The 20,865-nt window shown below is 37.2% G+C and overlaps 1 protein-coding gene across 3 annotated transcripts in view; it reads right to left on the bottom strand.

Moving 5' to 3' along the window:
- Positions 1-268: 268 nt before the first annotated feature.
- The window catches only part of WDR92 (WD repeat domain 92), a 26,893-nt gene continuing 6,296 nt past the window's right edge, over positions 269-20,865 (bottom strand). For 2 of the 3 annotated variants that reach the window (XM_032291914.1, XM_032291916.1), the window contains exons 2-8: positions 17,310-17,410; positions 14,103-14,233; positions 10,897-10,998; positions 8,220-8,335; positions 7,108-7,242; positions 4,502-4,599; positions 269-1,260 (exon numbers count right to left, since the gene is read on the bottom strand). In XM_032291914.1, coding sequence (XP_032147805.1) covers positions 1,053-1,260; positions 4,502-4,599; positions 7,108-7,242; positions 8,220-8,335; positions 10,897-10,998; positions 14,103-14,233; positions 17,310-17,410 — 891 coding nt within the window. In that variant the 3' untranslated portion in view covers positions 269-1,052. The remainder of the gene's footprint in view (positions 1,261-4,501; positions 4,600-7,107; positions 7,243-8,219; positions 8,336-10,896; positions 10,999-14,102; positions 14,234-17,309; positions 17,411-20,865) is intronic. The other variant, XM_032291915.1, reaches the window with a different exon arrangement.

The following is a 20,865-nucleotide window of genomic DNA, read 5'->3' as shown; positions in this document are numbered from 1 at the left end:
AAAAAAAAAAAAAAACACAAAAACAAACAAAAAAAAAAACCTTAATTGTCTTAATATTCCAAACAAGTGACTCTCCACGATCCCCTGAAATCACACAAATTGTACATATTACGAATGTTTTAGGTGGCTGCATTGTCTTGAATGGCAGGGGGGTGGGCTTAATGAAAGTGTGATAGTCAGTAATTCCAAAGGCTTAGCTAAAGATATGGTGAACATTAAAGAAACAAAGTGAATTCAGAACTACTAATTAAGCATTTATAAAGCAAAATGATGTGACAATGTTAACTTTATTACTACTGTTAAGGTAACAGAATCAAAGCTTCTGTAGATTTCAAAAACAGAAGTTTATTCATAAAATGCATTTATAAAGTTTGACCAAAAATAAGACTACAAAACCCCTACAATCTTGTACATTTCACCATCACTTACTAGTCAATAACCAAAAGTTTCACCAATTCAATTCTTGTATTTTACATAAAAAAGCACTCTTTATAAATCATAGCATTTCATTTTATGAATTAAATTGCTGAAAATAATTATCCAAACCTAGACCAACAGTGCCATTTTGATATTTTATACAATAATATTATGTCCAGAAACTTACTGACAATGAAATCTCCCAAAATGTATTTATGAAGTTAATTCAATTTTTTTCCAAGGCAAACTCTTTTAAAACAAATGAAATTATTCCCACCACAACATTATAGACAGTAAAACATAACACAAGCATAAAGATAAAATATGGAACTTCAGGGACATAGAACACATTTAAAATATGTTTAATTATAGACAACTACTGACTTACAAATGGAAGGGAGAAGAAAAGAAGTGGCCCCGGAGATAGTTTACTTGGTGCTTCTGACACCCATGTGCAGCAGCAAGTAAGTCGGTAAACACACCTGGGGAGAGGCTGCAGCTAGCCCAGAGGCTTGTGTCTGGGGCCTTTTGTCATCGGCCAAATCCAGCTTTGTTCAATGATGGTCAGAGGATCCCAGAACATATCTTAAACTCTATGAGAGTTCCTCTGGAAGGTTTCAAGTCTAGTCTTGAAGTCAAATTTTATGGAGTTTCGTAACAATCAGCACTCTCACCGTTTGGTCAAATGAGCTACAGACGCAGAGGCCCCTTTTATCTGGACTCCAATCCAAACTAGAAATGGGCTGGGTGGACAATGTAACATTCTGCAGAAGGCTTACAGAACCTGCGACTCCCATCTCTATTCCCTCAGAATCTTTCTTTGACCGCTGAATAGGGTATTCACTGAAAACAAGATCAAAATGGTAAGAGGGCATAAATCTTAGCTTTCACCATTTTATTTCTATACATATACTTCAATGACTCTATTTCTCAGTTGGTTACTGGGACTAATAAATACTTTAAAAATCTTTCTAATATTGAGTTGTTTGCAAATAAAGAGCTAATTTCAACATCAATCCTATCTCTAAAATGTGTTATAAAAGAGCATTTTTAGTTCTACTGAAAACTTCTAAAAGTCATTTCTGTTCAGCCTGTATCTATATTTTCTCTTTTAATATATGAAAGTTCTAGGTTGATCTAGCATTCTTTAATACATTTACTTGATGCTTTTGATAATCTTTTATTTACTGTAATTTTTCTCTAGATTTAGACTGCGGGATACCACAGGCAAACAATGTGCAAATTAAGTAACATTTGTAGAACTTCATCTAAACACTTCCAGAATGAAAAACTGATGCAAGCTTCTAACCCCAGAGCTCCATTACATAGATCCAAGCCTAAGGACCTTTCGTGTATCACTTCTATGGGAAGGTGTCACAGGGTGGAATGTTAAACCTAAATGTAACTGTTTCAAAAAAGAAAAATGTGGTTCTGAGAACATTTGATTTTTTTCAGCTGAAAATACAAATTTATAAAGTAAGAAAAGCAGAGGGTTAAAGTGATAAATCCTATTTAATCTGATTTGAAAAGGTGGTTAAAAAAACACTTCTCCCCAATGGAGATGTGTTCCTAATATAAAAGTATTACTCCTCAGAAGGCCTTTTAAAATCTACTAGTTATTAATTATGACAACATCTGTATTTCATAAATGCTAGCAAAGGCCAAGAACATAAGAAGCACAAAGCAAATCAGAAGCAGAATGGAAATGAAAGAAGAATCTACAGGTGGATGATCTACTATTTTCTCTTCCTCTCAAACCCTACAAATCATTTTGATTAAAAGAAATAAAACACTGAAATGAATACACAGTATAAATACAGACTTCTTTCATATATCTCTTGGCAAAGGCTGTAATTATTTAGTATTTAAAAGATAACATAAAGATTTTTTAAACTCTCCAGATCATCTATTGAAGTTTTAAAAGCATATGTGTGTATGATTCAAATACTCAAAAAAAAAAATCAGCACGTTGGGATTTCTCATTCAAAAAACAAGTCGTGAATAACTAGATAACTTCTTCTAGGAGCTTGGTTCAGTGGGCAATAAATATTTACAATTTAATTGCATTACTTCCAAGGCAGACTGGCAAATGAAAATAAAGCTAAATATCATTTTACTTAAACCAATTCCCTTTGCTGGTACAATACTTGACAGCAAAACTCCAAACCAATCTGAAGATTAGACTGGACATCTGTTCTGGTTAGGTGTAAAGTTTACATTGTGCTAAACTTTGAATTTCCATACAGACCTAACTTTACTGACAGAACTAAATCCACTGTAGTAGAAAATTCCAGCTGCAAAAGTGTTTGTGTGTCTCATGGAATACAAATTCATGTGTGGATCACAACAAAAACTGGGACTAGTTCTTCAAGTAAGCAGCATAGAGAGTTTGGTCACCAAGTAAAATATGATGTGCCACCACACGGCTTCACTAAGGGGACTGGCAGAGCCTAATGTGGGGAGGAGACTGGAGTGGAAGAATCAGGGAAGAACAATGGGCAAAGGTGCTAGGAGAAGGGAAAGTAGCAAATGATCTCTCTACCCAGCATTCTCCCAGAACTCCTCAAGCTTTTTCTCTGCTTTTCACTCACATAAACCATACTGGTTTTTTGTTTGTTTGTTTTTTGAGACAGACAAAGTCTCTTTCACTCTGTCTTGCTCTGTCGCCCAGGTTGGAGTGCAGTAGTGTGATCTCGACTCACTGCAACCTCCACTTCCCAGGTTCAGGCAATTCTCCTGCCTCAGCCTCCCGAGTAGCTGGGATTACAGATGTGTCACCACACCCGGCTAATTTTTGTATTTTTAGTAGAGACAGGGTTTTGCCATAATCATAGTGTTTCAATCTAAAGCGTATGCTCTGGCCAGGTGCAGTGGCTCATGCCTGTAATCCCAGCACTTTGGGAGGCTGAGGCAGGTAAGTTACCTGAGGTCAGGAGTTCAAGATCAGCCTGGCCAACATGGTGAAGGCCTGTCTACACTAAAAATACAAAAATTAGCCAGGCGTGGTGGTGGGCACCTGTAATCCCAGCTACTCGGGAGGCTGAGGCAGGAGAATCGCTTGAACCTAGGAGGTGGTGGCTCTGGTGAGATGAGATCACATTACTGCGCTCCAGCCTGGGCAACACAGAGAGACTCTGTCAGAAAATAAAATAACGCGTTCACTCTGTCTTTTGTGTCAGCGATATCTCTGTACACGGTACTTTGACAAGTACTTTCCAATTGTAGCCTAGTTTTTCAGAGCCCCTTCGAGCTTCTTTAAGGAGCTAACAGAGAAGAAATTTGTAAATGTAAAGGTCCCACATATATTGAAGATGGTGTTTTTCTTCTTATATTATTAATTAAACTTTATTTTTGAAATATCCTTCACTTATGGGCTTGCTATTTTCTTCCTGAGTGATGTTTAAGAAACATGTAATTTTTCCCCAAGTACATATTGTTTTGGTAATAAAGTATTCAGAAATACCATTAACTCACAATTTTTATCAGACCTTTAGTTTTTGTTTCTCTTTTCTTTTTTTTCCTTTTCACAGACCAACCCTGAGCAAGGATATGAGACCTTTTAAATGATCTAGTATCTACTAAGTTAGTGCCCTTGGGATTAAGAGAGTAGCATGCATAGTAACAGCTTCACTGTAACTCACCCTGCCTACATATGCAGACAGCAAACTCAGTGATAAGGTCTTTCCTGGAGGCCAATCAGGAGCCTCAGGGTCTGCTGGGGTCTATCACAATGATGTTATCTAAACTGAGGCAAGGAACCCTATTCCCATCATTAGAGGCAGTGAGTGTTCTAATCATTTCAAGATAATGACTGATAAAAGTCTTGGGCCAACTTTTTCATACTTAGAAGACACAACTAAAATGATAAATATACTTAATATATTAAAAGAAGATTAATATTTACTAAGTATAAAGTTTAGTCATACAAAATGCTTAGAAAACAAGTTACATAACACCATGAAGTTTTAAATCATTTCAAAAGGAACTAAGTCAAAGCAGGAAAAAAAAAGACAAAATGTTCAATCTAATCCTACTTTACACCCACAGTAACTTTAAAAGGAGCAGTGTGCACTGGCAGACTTACTACTTCCAGAGGTGAAGGCCGCCGGCGCCCCCAGCTGTCAGAAAGAGCTCCCTGTTCTGCGGCAGGTGTCGGACCTGCCATACAGTAGATTTATGAGCCTAAACAGAACGAGAGGCACACAACTGGTTTATATGCTAAATGGTGCCCTGGAAGAGAAACCCTGCAAATAAAGAAGCTTTACTACTATAATTTCAACGGTTATAAAAGTAATTAAGGTTATTTTCTGGCGAATCTCTTTATAACAGCTATAGAGATTTATAGTAGCACATTAGAAATTATAACAAGCATCATTTTTCTTTATTGCTTTATGAAACAAAATTCTACCGATTTAAAAAAAGACAGGTATTAAAGTCCATCTAAGTTTATAGTGCCAAATACATTATGAAAATAGATTTTACATATTTAAATACCTCTAGTTCATTCTGAAGGGGAAAACACTCAAAATACAAAAATATATACTTTTGTATATATATATATATACAAAAAATGTAGACTGAATTGAAAAAAATACACTTTAGTTTTAGGAACAGTTTGAGGGCCATGGCAAAACTGAGCAATAAGTATAGAGTTCTTATAGACTGAATTTGAACTAATAGCTCCAGAGCCTTATTTTCCACTTATTGCCATTGACTTGTCCAGTCTTCAAAATAAGGACCATGAGGATTCATAGACAATGTTTACGGTCATAATAAGCTAAGGCCTTTATCATTCACGTTAGACTAAAAGACTAAAAACCAGCAACTGGAGGGTTAACAGTTCGTTAGCATCTCAACAGCAGACAGTAAATCCATCCTGGCCCTACTGTATTAACTAGGGGGAACTTAGGAGAGAGACAGAGACAGAGGGAGGGACAGAATGAATGAAGGAGGGAATGAATGAATGGCTGCTGCTTTGTAGAAGCAGTGGGGCTGACTATCGTGGTATACCACATTTTAGTGAGTGATTAGTCTTGACCTTTGATTTCAATAATCTTTTGAGAGAATAATCATTAGCAGATAAAAAAATCTTATCTCAAAACACACATTTTAAGTGGGTAACGGTCTCCCAGTGATGAGGTTCAAGCCGTCTAAACATTTTATTTTGTAGCTTAAACTTCCCTTCTTCAGGAAGTTGAGAAAAACACAATAAGCAAGGGGAGAAATGACCTCTTAAAATACATCAGAGTCATCTATTTGGCAGATTTAGTAATTACTGGGTTAACTAAATATAATTTTTTAAAAACTATACCTTGGGCCAGGTATAGTGGCTCAAGCCTATGATCCCAGCGCTCTGGGAGGCCGAGGCAGAAGGATCACTTGAGGCCAGGACTTCAAGTCCAGACTGGGCAACACAGCAAGACCCAGTCTCTACAAAAAAATTTTTTTTTTAATTAGCCAGATGTGGTGGCATGTGCCTGTACTCCCAGCTACTTGGGAGGCTCAGGCAGGAGGATCACTTGACCCAGGAGTTTGAGACTACAGTGAGCCATGATCCTGCCACTGCACACCAGCCTGGGTAAAAGAGCAAGATTCTGTCTCCAAAGAAAAAAAAAAAAAAAAAAAAAAAAGCCAAAACAAAAAAAAAAAAAAACTGGAGATGACACTATAATTTACAAATAATGAAATATGTGTTGCAAATTATACATGGAACAATTTAGTAAAGTGCTCTATGTTGTTGATACTTATATTCTGAAATGACAAAAGCAAATCAATATTTTAATTTATAGCTAGCTTGTTAAGAATCTAGTTTTTATAAAGCAGTGATAGTAATTTACACACAATAATAATAATGAGACAAAATAGGACAGTTCAAGAAATCCTACTGAATCCACGAGAGAGAGAAGCAAAGGAGTGCATTCTAACTTCCTGAGCAACTTGTACATTTTAATCTGATCAAAACAAAGAATCTGTAACTGATCTTTCTTTCTTTTTATACTTGAGGAAGCTCAAATCACATTTCCAATCCATTTCTTGTAAATGACAGGACCTTTCTGCATGAATTTTCTGTAACCCCCCCAGTCCAGAAACGATCTTTTTATTTTAAAGCATTATTTTCCCTTTGTGTTGCTTTCCTTGTCTATTGGTCTCATGCTATAATATCATATTTTCTTCTTAGCAACCTCAAATGCAAGGCAAAGTATAAATAAGTAAATAAAATATTTTTGAACATCTACTATACATTAATCACAGTACTCAGTGTGTTAAATAATTTCATGTAATACAGCAAACTGGAATATAAAGTGTAATGAAATGATGCCACATACAGTCATATTTTGGAAAGTATATAACCAGGTATTAACACAAATATTATATACTTATTAGGAAACACCAGGGTAGGTTTTGTTGATCAAATTCCTAACATCAGCTAGGTTTCTTCTAATTGCTTCTAAACTACAAAATAAGATTCCTACCTAACTGAGATCTTTATTATAATCAAGAAGTCTAAAGTTGATAAACTTTGGGGAAGTACTCTTTGCACAGAAAAACTTGTCAAGATATCACAGGAATATATCAAAAATAGCTCCCTTCACATAAAGACCTGGAAGAAACCTTGGTGACTAATTCTATTTATTAGCCTAAACTAAGCTATCATTCTTCTTCATAGAAAGACATTTCCCTCATATTTACCTTTTCTGAAACAGAGGCAAAACCTTTGGTTGGATGCTGTGTTCTCATGTCAAAAACATGGAACTTTCCTTCCAGAGAAGTGGCTACTAACTTATTCATACTTATGTCTTTTCTGTCAAACTCCAAGCTACATACCTGAAAACAGAGAATATTCATTATTGGTCGTCTTGTCAGTAGGTTAGGAGGCTCTTTTATACTAAGTAAAACAGCTTTAAAATGATCAGATAATGTGAAAACACTCTAACCATCATTTTCTCTTTTAACTTTTACCATAAAAAAATTTTTCCAGCTAGGCGTGGTCACCCATGCCTGTAAACCCAGTACTTTTGGAGGCCGAAGTGTATGGATCACGAGGTCAGGAGAGCAAGATCAGCCTGGCTAACATAGTGAAACCCTGCCTCTACTAAAAACACAAAAATTAGACAGGCGTGGTGGTGCGCACCTGTAGTCCCAGCTACTCGGGAGGCTGAGGCAGGAGAATCACTTGAACCCAGGAGGTGGAGGTTGCAGTGAGCTGAGATTGCTCCACTGCACTCTAGCATGTGTGACAGAGCAAGTCTGCATCTCAAAAAAAAAATTTTTTTTTCCATTAGTAAGATCAACAAAACTATGTTGGGTTCCCATGCTCAGTGGATGCCTTTGGGAAATCATTATTTAACTTTTTACATTATTTAACAGTTAAGTCAAGGCTGATAGTAGAAAACAAGAGGGAACCATATTCTTTGCTAAAGGTGTACAACTCAGAGACCAATAATCTGAGCGTGTCGGGGGAGGTGACTACTGTTTCAGGCTTTCTGATATTAGCATAAAAAGGCCTCTTACTTGCTTCTTTTGATATCTTACTACATGGCCCACAGGGGTCTGCAGACAGGCTGAAGGGGCTAGTGACTCCCCCAACATTGTACATACCACATGTGAGTGTGAGCTCACTTTTTGAAGAGAGGATCCAGGTTTTTCATTAGATTCTCAAATGGGTTTGGCCCCAAAAAGTTAAGAACCATTGGTAGAGGGGTTGACTGAGATGAGTTAATAGAGGGGTGTTCCCTCTGTAGTAGTTCAGAGGTGAATGGAAACGTGCTCAGAGAAACGAAACGCATCAGCATGTACTTTACCCCATTTTTGATGTTTGTCTCCCACCGTAATGCCATATTTCTGAGATCAAATAGTTTGATATCCCCATTGTCATAGCCAGCACAAACAACACGTTCTTCTTGATTATAAGCATTGCCTGGAAATCAGGACACAACATTTCACATTCATATAAATGCATCCTTACAAAGGTTGCTTAAAAAAAAAAAAACCTACACACCTAACTTATACTAAATCAGACCTTAAAATCACACTGGGTAGAATCCCATCTTACCAATCTTGACAGGACATCAAAATTATTAATGCAATATCCATTAGTTTTTTGTTTTGTTTAAATCTCTCATAGAATTTGGGCATTTGTCCCCTCCAAATCTCATGTTGAAGTATGATCCCCAATATTGGAGGTGGTGCCTGATGAGAAATGCTGGGTCAAGGGGCTGGATCCCTTGTCAACGGCTTAGTGCAGTCCTTGCGGTAATAAGTGAGTTTTCACTCTCCTAGTTCACACGAGGTCTGGTTGTTAAGGAGTCTGGCACCTCCCTCCTCCCCTCTCTCTTGCCATGTGACATGCCTGCTCCCGTTGCCTTCTGCCATGAGCAGACACTTCCTGAGGTCTCATCAGAAGCAGATACTGGTACCACGCTTCTTGTATACCCTGAAGAACCATGAGCCAAATAAACCTCTTTTCTTCATAAATTACCCAGTCTCAGGCATTCCCTTATAGTAATTAAGGAATGCAATGCAAAGTGGACTAACATAAGCTCATTTGCTATAATTTCATACTGAAGGGATATGTGAAAGCATTTACTGAATTCAATTTAAAGAAAATGCTTCATGCTCTATCTGCAAAGACTAGCAGGCCAACTACAGTTCAAGTACAGAGGGGTCTCGAGAATAAACACGGTTATACTTCTATTGCTTTCTTGGCAGTAACTATATTTGAATGCAAAGAGAAACTTTAAAACTAATTTATCTTGAAAAATGTTGTTCCGGTGTGACTCCAACTTTAAAAGGAAATCTGAAATAAGCTGTAGCACACTGTGACATATTTTTAGTAGTGTGGATCATCATACCTGAAGTAAGTGTATAATCTGTAGTTAAACTCATCCTGCTGGAATTCAAGGATTTTTTTCCAAGTACCTCTTGCTGAGTAAAGAGTGTTAAGTGAGAAGGAGGCCCCTGTCACTGTGGTAGGCTAACTGTGCATCTTATCCCAATGCCTTCATTCTCTACTGTCTCTGACTTCGTTTTTCTCATTAACTCCAGCCCTATATTTCCACTGTGGGCCCCACCTAGATGGTACAGTATCGTCTTAAACTCATGATGTCCCCAAATGACCTTATCATTTCGCCTTACAAACTATCCCACCCCTTGTAGAATTTTTTTCAATTAATGACATTATTCACCTCACAATCAGCCTGAAAATTCAGTCACCTTGGACATAATCTTTTTCTTTGTTCTTCATATCCCCCAAATTGCCAAATTCTATGCATTCTGCATAATATTACCTTCTGAATCAACCACTCTGCTCCCTTCTCAGTGCTTGTAACTTAGATCTTCCCTGGAACACTGCAAAGAGCTCCTGAACTCATATTCCCTGTGCCACTCATCACTCCCGCTAGATACCACTAGTTCATTTTCTTAAAGCTTGGATTTCATCTCTTCCTTGCAAAAACTGTCAAAAACTTAGAACTACCTTCAGGCCATCCTAACACCTCTGGCCAGGGTCCTGAGCCATCTCTAAGGATATTCCTACTATTATTCTCCTCTACCTTCAGTCCTCCCTATCCATGGGTTCATGCATCTATGGGTTCAACCAACCATGGATGGAAAATATTTGGGAAAAAATTCGCATCTAGACTAAAAATGTACAGACTTCTTGTTCTTGTCATTATTCCCTAAACAATACAACAATGATTGACATAGCATTTACATCATATTAGGTATTATAAGTAGTATCTAGGGATGACTTAAAGTATATTGGAGGATGTGTTAAACTATTCATGAGAACTCTGCCCTCATGACCTAGTCACCTCCCACTAGGTCCTACCTCCAACACTGGGGCTTACAATTTGACATGAGATTTGGTGAGGACATAGATCCAAACCATGTCAAAGGACAAATGTCAATTCATCTTACAAAATCAATATTCATTTTAAGTAAATTAATAAACACAGTTATCAGAATGTATAAGAAATAATTTTGTAATGGCAAGCTATTTTCTAGAAAATAAACATACTCCGTATACAGTATAATGTATGGTTTGCTAGGTTACCATTTGCACTGAGGCTTGGCTTAACCCCATTAATGGTATTTGGTTTTAAATTAGGTCAATATGATCTAATTAAACAGAAACATATAATAATAAGCACAATTCTTAGCACTTTACATGTAATTAACTTATTGAATCCTCACGACAACACAACTAAGTAAATTCTATTATTAATTCCATTTTAAAAATGAAACCACCAAGGAACAGGGAACTTTGGCAATTTGCTCCAGGCCACACAGCCAATAAGTAGCAGGTAAGAATTCAAACCCAGGCCCCAGAGGTTGACATTAACCACCATGTATATTTGCCTTAGTAAACTAGTAGAATAACTGACAAAACAGATTATAAAGAGACTACTAGGAATTTCTTGCAGCACTGTGCTTTTTACTATCTGATAATTCAAAAGCAAGAATTCTTCCATAATTTACCAAATGCCACAGTCCAACAGTCTCTCTTGTTTTCTCCTTGTACAGGTTCCATATTAGCAACAGGATCATCTTTTTGCCTTGGGTCCCACACCTTCACAGTTCCTGGTATGCATAAAAGTGAGTTGGCAAAAATTCAAAACTGAACGATCATGTTTCTTTTCTACATTCTTCTATGGCTTCCTGTGTTTGTGGCAATATGACAGATGTTATGACGTGAAAATATTCACACTGTTTTGACTTTTAATTGGGTAAGTTGTATTTAATATCAGCGATATAACCCATATGTGACTATCTGACTTGATTTCCAAATTAACAGATATACAGAAAAGCCAACGAGTGTTCCTAAGTTACCTACAAGTGAAGATTGACAAGGCAAATGTGAATATTATAGAATTCAAATCATGAGCCTAAAATAAATGTGTTATTTATTAGGGAAAATACCAGTGTTGTTTTACTTTTTACTTTTCTCCTTACCACCCGTTTAACCATTGGCATGTATACACTCTAACTTCGAATTAATGGTTTCTTATATGAGTTCTAGAATACTATTTTTGTTTGTTTGTTTTTTCAGACTGAGTCTTGCTTGCTCTGTTACCCAGGCTGGAGTGCAATGGCGCGATCTTGCCTCACTGCAACCTTCGCCTCCCGGGTTCAAACCATTCTCCCGCCTCCGCTTCCCAAGTAGCTGAGACTACAGGTGCATGCCACCACGCCCAGCTAATTTTTGTGTTTATTTTAGTAGAGACGAGGTTTCGCTACAATGGCCAGGCAGGTCTCAAGCTTCCAATCTCAGGTGATCCATCTGCCTCAGCAACCCAAAGTGCCGGGATTACAGGTGTGAGCCACCGTGCCCAGCCTAGAATACAACTTCATATACAATTATTTTTCGTGTGGCAACAGTGAAAAGGAAAATGTCAAATAAAATTAACAAATAAATTCCCAATTTAATTTCAGCTCCCTTGTTTTAATTCATGTTACGGGACTACGTACTTACTAAACTAGTGTCATTACCTACAAGAAAAGCAAATGCATGTAATAAAGCGGCTCAAAGGCACATACCTGAGAGAGAATAGGAAAAGGGCAAAAAACAAACAAACAAACAAAAAATCCTTAAAAGGAAAATAACTCAGGAAAGGTGGAGTACAACATTAGGTATATTTCCAGGGATAAAATAAAGTTGATCATTAAGAGGCTGCTTTACTTTTAATTTATTAATTATTTTGAGACAGGGTCTTGCTCTGTCACCCAGGTTGGAATCTAGTTGTGTGATCATGGTTCACTGCAGCCTCGACCTCCTAGGTCCAAGAGACCCTTCTACTTCAGCCTCCCAAGTAGCTGGGACTACACCACCACAATGGGCTAATTTTTAAAAGCTTTCATAAAGATGGGATCTCCCTAAGTTGCCCAAGCTGGTTTCAAGCCATCTTCCAACCTCAGCCTCCCAAGAGCTAGGATTACAGAGATGAGCCACTACACCCAGAAAAAGTAGGTTTTAAACAGAAAAAAAAAAAAAATCCCATATATAGAGATAAGAGATTATCTTTTTCTACAGGATTTATACAAATGATAAGATTTATAGTAAGTCTGCAATAGTTAAATAAGCAAAGAACATAGACTATTCATAAAACAAAACTAACTAGTAAACAGAGAAAAAAGTTAACACAAGTTGGAATGGAATACCATTTTGTCTATAAAATAAAGAAGAAAAAAAGGAAATCATTGCTGATGGGGAAGACTGGAAATCTACCTCATCTACTGTAGCTGACTATAAATAGGTACTTCAGAACATTTGCCAATAAATTTTAAATGCTTTTTTTTTTTTTTTTGAGATGGAGTCTCACTCTGTTGCCCAGGCTGGAGTGCAGTGGCGTGATCTCAGCTCACTTCAACCTCCAAATGCCAGGTTCAAGCAAAACTTGTGCCTCAGCCTCCCGAGTAGCTGGGATTACAGGTGTATGCCAACACATGCGGCTAATTTTTATATTTTAGTAGAGACAGGGTTTCACCATGTTGCCTAGGCTGGTCTTAAACTCCTGGCCTCAAGTGATCCACCTGCCTCGACCTTCCAAAATTGTGGGATTATAGGTGTGAGCAACTGCACCTGGCCCAATACATTTTTTAAAAAACCATAAAATGTTTATTCCAAAAGAGATACATATATGACAATATTCATTTACTCATTATTTTTAAGCCACTCTCATAAAACAATGAAAAAAGCAAACCAAAGGCTTATTATAGAGGAATGGTTAAGCACAGTCATATGATATAATATTATATAGTCATTAAAATAATTGTGGAAACAGAAATATTTGCATATGACAAAACATTAAATGAAAAAAGTTTCTAAGATATAAATTCATATTCATACTTATAACTATGCAAAATTATATATAAGACCTAAAAGGAAAAGAAAAGAATCTAATGGTTGTGGTAGTGTGGTGGATTGAATGTTATTTTTCCCCTCTATACTCAATATTGCTTTTATGATTAAAAAAATAAGTGATTTCTAAAACACAGCTGCTCTTGAGAACCCATTAGGAAATTGTATGTCATTTTTCTTTTAAAGCAATTTCCTCATGGTCCTGAGCAGCCACTAAACAATTGGCCAAATCAATTACAACAGGTACCAAATTTCTCATGTACCCCTTGTGCAACAACAAAAGTTTTGACTCTCTTAAAGTCATGCAGTATCACTTTGGACACCAAAAGACCTGGCCCTTGCTGGTCACTGCACAGTGGAAGAGCTGAGCTGGTGCCCTTGCAACTCTCTATAATGCTTAGTGGATGGATCACAGAACTTCAGTTTTCAACCAGCTGTCAATATGACAATTTTCACAAGTACTAATTCTGCCTCTTAAAAAAAGAAAATGAAAAGCTACCACCCACATTATATTGTCAGCTGCCTCAAAAACCTGTAAAGACATTTTAAATCCTTCAAGGTTCAGAGGAAACCATCATTGTTAGTGGTTGAACCAGTTCGACACTAAAATAGTATTAAGTGCTATGAATCTATCTCAAAATACCCAAAAGTCTGAAACAATCAAGGGACAAGCAATCAAACTTGCCTGTTAAAGAAGTAGAAGCAAGACTGTTAGATTTAGGGAGTCAAGGTGACCGAAGGGGATTTTTACTCAGAGAGGACGTACTGTTACATAGAGATTCCCATTAAAATAAATAGATAAAATACATAGAATACATTGACTCACCATCGCGGCTGCCAGTCACAATTTCAGGTGCTCCTTCTCCAATTCCTAGTCCACCTACACCATCTATTGCATTTATAATTTCTTTATGGCCCTTTACAGAATATACTGGCATCTCTGGAGCTTCTAAATTCCTAAACAACAAACACAGCTTTTTATACCACATGTCTCAAACATTTAAATCCACTACTAAAATTTAAAAAGATATATTATAGTTAGATTTTTTGTTTAGAAATTAGGGTTTTGCTATGAAGATAGTTTACATATTTATTTGCACTTCTGAAATTTTCTCTCCATTTCAACTTCTTTCAAGCCCCCAACGAGAACTGTCATCATTCAATTTGGAATTTTAATCCTGAGCTCACTTTACTTAGTGTTCTTCAAAGACGATCTATCCAAGACCCCCACAGATGAATTACCAGGTGTGCTTGTTAATAAATGTAGACTCATGGGCTCCTCCCCAAACATAATGAATCAGGATCTCAGATGGGTCTCAAAAACAATGACTATGGTACATTGAAGTCTGAAAAAATACTGCTTCAAATATAGAGTAAAACCAAGGTAGGTCAAGGCTGCAGTGAGCTAAGATCATGCCACTGCCCTCTAGCCTGGGTGACAGAGCAAGACCCTGTCTCAGAAAAAAAAAAAAAAAAGAAAGAAAGAAAAAAGAAAAAAAAAAAACAACCATGTATCTCAGTAGCTGGCTCTCAGGATGGTTTTTTTCAATTCTGGGTTTTAGTGGCTGTTACAAAAGTATGGGAGGTGAACAGAGGATGGACACCATTAGCTGGCCTTACTAAATCATCATATTCATTGTTAAATTCCATCCACCAACTATGTAAAGGTTTTTGTTAAAATGCAGCTAGTATATTTCTATTTAAAATATATGTTTAAATTCAAAGTGATATAAAATTCTTCAAAAGTAGGCCTCAGTAGTTGGATCTTATGACATTTTTAAAGGATGGCCGGGTGTGGTGGCTCATGCCTGTAATCACAGCACTTTGGAGGCTAAGGCAGGTGATCACCAAATGTCAGGAGTTCGACACCAGCCTGGCCAACATGGCAAAATCCCATCTCTCCTAAAAATACAAAAATTAGCCAGGTGTGGTGGCACACACCTGTAATCCCAGCTACTCAGGATGCTGAGGCAGGAGAATCGCTTGAACCTGGGAGGCGGGGGTTGCAGTGAACTGAGATTGTGTCACTACACTCCAGCCTGGGCAACAGAGTAAGACTCCGTCTCAAAAAAGCAAGGATGAAATGTGAGTAGTGTTCACATTGTACACATTTCTTCCTTTATAATATACTATTTTCCCACTGAAGTACACACCAATTTTCATCTACTAACATATTTTTCTATGTGTCATTGTACTGGTAACAAGACGTATTACTGCAAGACTAGCTGAAGTTTGTCTAATAGGTCAATTCACAGAGAGGCATTCAGGAAGGTATTACATCTGCACTGCTGGGCAATGAATGGCTTGACTCGGTGATCCTTACACATTCCTTTTCTTGCCCATCTCCATTTCTGCCCTTCTTTTGCTTTTCTACTAGAACTTCTATTTACATTTCTCTTAATAATTCAGTTTTCAATAACTTGTGGATTTTTTAAGTGAATATGGCTATTCATGAAATATAATACCAATTTATTATTGGGCCAAGATTTATTAGTAAAACCTTACTAATCAAAAATTGGTGGCCAGGCATGGTGGCTCACGCCTGTAATCCCAAAACTTTGGAAAACCAAGGTGGGTGAATCACCTGAGGTCAGGAGTTAGAGACCAGCCTGGTCAACATGGCAAAACTCCATCTCTACTAAAAATACAAAAATCAGCCAGGCGTGGTGGCAGGCACCTGTAATCCCAGCTACTCGGGACGCTGAGGCAGGAGGATTGCTTGAACCCGAGAGGTGGAGACTGCAGTGAGCCGAGATCACGCCACTACACTCCAGCCTGGGCAACAAGAGTGAGACTCTGTCTCAAAAAAAAAAAAAAAATTGAGATATTTCAACCTAGTTTAGAGATGACATTTATCTTTATACCATCATTAGGAACTAATCAAGAGATTAAACAAGATGTGGTTCTACTTGAAGTAAATATTTTACTATTTCATAGACTTTAAAACTTTTATTTTTCTTTTTTCTTTTTGACTTTAAAACATTTTTAACATGAAATTATAGGATTTATCAACAAAAGTAAGTTGGTAATATCTGTACTATACTAGAAAACTGTATTAGAAAGATGGTCAACGGTACTATTTAATATTTTGAATACTCTTGTGTTGAAATACACTTACTTTTAAAAACAGCATTCGAACTCGCCTCTCTCCCAGTATCTCTCGAAGCATATGACGAAGCATATAAGAACTAATGAATAAATTCTAATTTAATTATTACTGAGTTAAAGCAAGGAGAAATTAAAATAGTTTCATTTTGTTTAATGTTATGATTCTAAGACAGATAAATATGTTAAAGTAATGTGATTATAAAGTAGCAGGGTCTAAGTGAGAATCAAGAAAGCTCATATTAGAAAACATGATGCAGGTAAGATAGTTCTTCTAGAATACTTTAGAACTTTCTCCATATTTTAGAATACTGCTGTATACTTTAAATGATTAAAATAATAGCTTTTCCTGAAAAGTAATTAAAAAGGAATTTCAATTCATTCCACTCTAAATAAGAAATGACTCTAGGTAAAACATGAAAAAGGCATTTGGCAGAATTGTGATTTTGCCCATTCGAAACAAGTTTATTTGGATTTGTTCAACAGATATGTTTCTAAGAAGTTGTGCTTAGATGTTAAAGCTTTAGAAAACAAACTTTCTGCCGTGCTAAATCTCTTGCTGAAATATAAACAATATCTCATTTTTCAGTGTTATTCATGTCCTTTTTATATACTGTATTTTTAAAGGAGGAGTGGGAATAGATCTTTATTTACAAATACATGGCATTAAATGCTGGCACCAAATAGCTTGTGTGAAAATACGTATTGATAATATTATCCAGAACATCTAAAGAAAAATAGGTTAGTATTTTTTAATGGATTTTGAATAATATAGAAATACGTATTAAGAGACAGTTCTCATATTTTTAGTTAAAATTGAACATGGGAAGACTTTAAAATTAAAATCCTCTCTTTCAGAGAAAGAGTATTGAAACTATCAAATAAATTGCTTATCTCATCTGTCTGAATACTGACTAAATCATCTTACCATATATGAACGTTTCCACCAAAATCTCCAGTAGCTAAATATCTCTGCTGTAAAGATGTTGCACCAAATGTTCCACATTTAATAGGCTTGGCCTTTTCAATCTTGACAGAAAGGAGGAAGACAGGATATATTATTTATGTAAGCCGATATTTACAATCTATTAATACCATATTTATGGCTCTATTATGGCACTTAAATAAGATAATATAAAAGGCAATTAAAACATCTTCTGATGAAAATGATCAGCTTTTTCCTTTAGTCATTTTTTTTAATGTAACTGTCAAAAAGAAAGTGTTAATTTGCCTTTCCTCTCCTCTCACTAATGAGACATTCAAATGCTGACAGCTCTACCATCTTTAATGCAAATATGAAAGTTTCAGCATTTCATGTGAAATTCTTTAAGATCCTCAGCAGAAATGAGAACATAATGAAGATGTTATCTTTCCAGATGGCTACAGGAACAAAAATGTTATGTGTCTCTTATAGTTTTCCCTGCAGAATCCTGTAAACTGAAGATGCTTATGTCCCACTTTCTCTGGGGCCTTTTCAATGCAGAGAGACTTAGAAACCTGTGTGTATCAAGGCACTCCTATTAGTATGGGTCAGCCAATCTTTTGAGGTTTTAGGCTAGTGCTCCAAGTATTGCATATAATCACATTAGTAAAACAACCACATACTGATATGTTATTTAAGGTATGGGGCTTATGGAAATCAAGTGAAGATGATCATGTAGCCAAAAAGGTCCTTGGAAAGGATCTAATACAATATCCTCCTGTCATAAAAAGAGACCAAAGCACAAAGATTTACAGACTTGCCTAATTCATGCAACATTCAGCATTTAATGGTTCCTACTATATGCAAGTCACTGAACTAGGCAAAAGAGGATACAAGATGAATGAGATTGGCCAGTCCCTCAAAAAGCTTACAACTCAAATATCAGTTCCTATCTGGTTCCTCCAAAATATACACACTCATTATACTACTCCCACACCTCCCTGGGTCTCCCATTCACCTTCTTTTACTTCCTGATGTTTTTTATTTCTCCACAGCCCCTCCCACCCCCAACTCCGCTTGCCCACGTTACCAAAGTCCCTCCTACAGTTTACTGCTTTTCCTGCTGCCTTGGCTCCTGAGATCTCTGGAATATGGAATTAGATGAGGCACTGATATTTGCCCCACACCACACTCTTGCCATATAACACTTCCCATTGACTGTCAGCCTCAACAGGGAAAAACTATTCCTCCTAGACTCCAGCAATTTTTACATTTTTACATTCTTAATGTTTATAAGAGTAATACCTGATCCCTATAAAAATTCAAACAAAAGGATGGAAGGAAAAGTGAGTCCCTTTAACACTCTCCAGAAGCAATCCCCAACCTTCTAGATATATATATATATATATTTTTTTTTTTTTTTTTGGAGACAGAGTCTCGCTCTGTTGCCAGACTGGAGTGCAGTGGTGTGATCTTGGCTCACTGCAACCTCCGCCTCCCGGGTTCAAGTGATTCTCCTGCCTCAGCCTCCTGAGTAGCTGGGACTACAGGCATATGCCACCACACCCAGCTAATTTTTATATTTTCAGTAGAGACAGGGTTTCACCAGGTTGGCCAGGATGGTCTTGATCTTTTGACCTAGTGATCCGCCCACCTCAGCCTCCCAAAGTGCTGGGATTACAGGCATGAGCCACCGCGCCTGGCAACTTCTAGATCTTCTATGCATTTACAAACACACATGCTTTTGTTTCAATACAAGGCAGATCATAGTATGCTATCCTTTGATTTGTTTCACTTAACAATACATCTGGATAAACTTTATTCCTTCTGTAGGGTTCTCCAGTTTCCAGGACATCTTCCCTTGTAACCTGTCAGTTCTCTTCATCCTTCCCAGGTTGACCTGTTTCAACTAATTTTAAAAATAATTTCCCTGCCACTTCCAGTGTTTAGGAAGGCATTTCCATATGGGATATATTATCCATATAAGGTATACAGAGCAATTTTCAAGAGCAAAACAAAATTCACTTAACACAAACTATAACAACTATTTGTCTCTGATTCAAAGGATACCATTATATGGTATAGGGCTTTGGAAACTCCCAGACTATTGAACTTTCCCATTGTTTGGGATCTGGATAAATTAGCAGTTACTATGTGGCCAAATCTAAAAGCATTCATACCCTCTCAGAATTGTCTAGTAAATGAAATCAGCCATCTACAGTAACATGTTTGTAAAAGACCATATTGATGAGAAGCACAGAACCACAGAATGCTTTTCTTTTTAATGCACAAGTGGTCTGAGATGGCATCAGTTATTCCCTGCACCAGAAAATTAATACTCATTTATTCCCATTTTTTTCCAATATTATGAAAAAGAGTATCTTAAAATGGGGCAAAGGATCACACAGAGGATCAAAATTTTGTCAACTTACCAAAGCCCACAGTTTCTAACTTTGTTATGTTATAAGGAAACAATTTTTGTTTCCCTCACCTTTCCCCTCTCCCCAAATAAAAGCACCTGAAATAATATATTAATATATTAACAGTGGTAAAGCACTTAATCACTGTTGGGGCACAATTTCTATGGTGAAATTAATTCAGAGTTCCAACCTATGCCAACTGATGAAACGGCTATCCAACCCTCCCTTTCCTTGGTCTCATATTGAACCTGGGTATTGCAAGCTCTAAGCCATTGATAATGGCTTCCATTTTCTGAGGCAGAGGGTAGGGGCAGACCCTCTGAGGTTAAGAAGCTGGTGGTCCTCATGCACAGCAATGTGGTTCCAGGAGACAGGTGATTAGGAGCTGTGGAGAGCTTGCATCATTTATTGATCCAATTCTCTGAGAACATTTTTCTCCAAGAAGCATTGGGAAGACTGGTCGCCCATTTTCTTCCCCCCAACCAGCTAAAGCATTTTGCTTCCCAGAATTCCACTGCCATCCCCTAAAACCTCTGATGAGGGTTTCTATGCTTCCTAGGCCATGGAAGGGGTAAAAACTGACCAAGGCTCTTTGGTTCCTACAGTCTTCTAAAATTTTACTGCTGGTAATAAAAACCTGGAAGCAAAAACTTTCCTCCCTGTTGTGGTTTTACCCAACTTTCACTTTTAGATCCTTTAGAGAATCTCAAACTATACTCCTGGAACACAATGATCTGTTACTAACATAATACACTAATTAGAAAATTCACCAAGAACAAAAGCCGATGGATGTGTTTTTCTCAAATTTAAATGTTTTTTAAAAAATAATTTTCTTGGATTGCCTGGTAGAAAATACTAGCAAACGAACATCAGTAAAAAAATTTTGGGTCGGACACAGTGGCTTATGCCTGTTAATCCCAGCACTTTGGGAGGCCAGGGCAGGCAAATCACTTGAAGTCAGGAGTTCGAGACCAGCCTGGCCAACATGGCAAAACCCTGTCTCTACTAAAAATACAAAAATTAGCCAGGCATGGTGGTGGATGCCTGTAATCCCACCTACTTGGGAGGCTGAAGCAGAACTGTTTGAACCCAAGGGGCGGAGGTTGCAATGAGCCAAGATCACACCACTGCACTCCAGCCTG

This window comes from Sapajus apella, unplaced genomic scaffold, assembly GCF_009761245.1.
Source record: "Sapajus apella isolate SASKATOON/1434 unplaced genomic scaffold, GSC_monkey_1.0 scaffold26, whole genome shotgun sequence".
Classification (NCBI taxonomy): domain Eukaryota; kingdom Metazoa; phylum Chordata; class Mammalia; order Primates; family Cebidae; genus Sapajus; species Sapajus apella.
The sequence above is the reverse complement of the archived record's forward strand: the minus strand, read 5'-3'. Positions and strand labels throughout refer to the sequence as shown.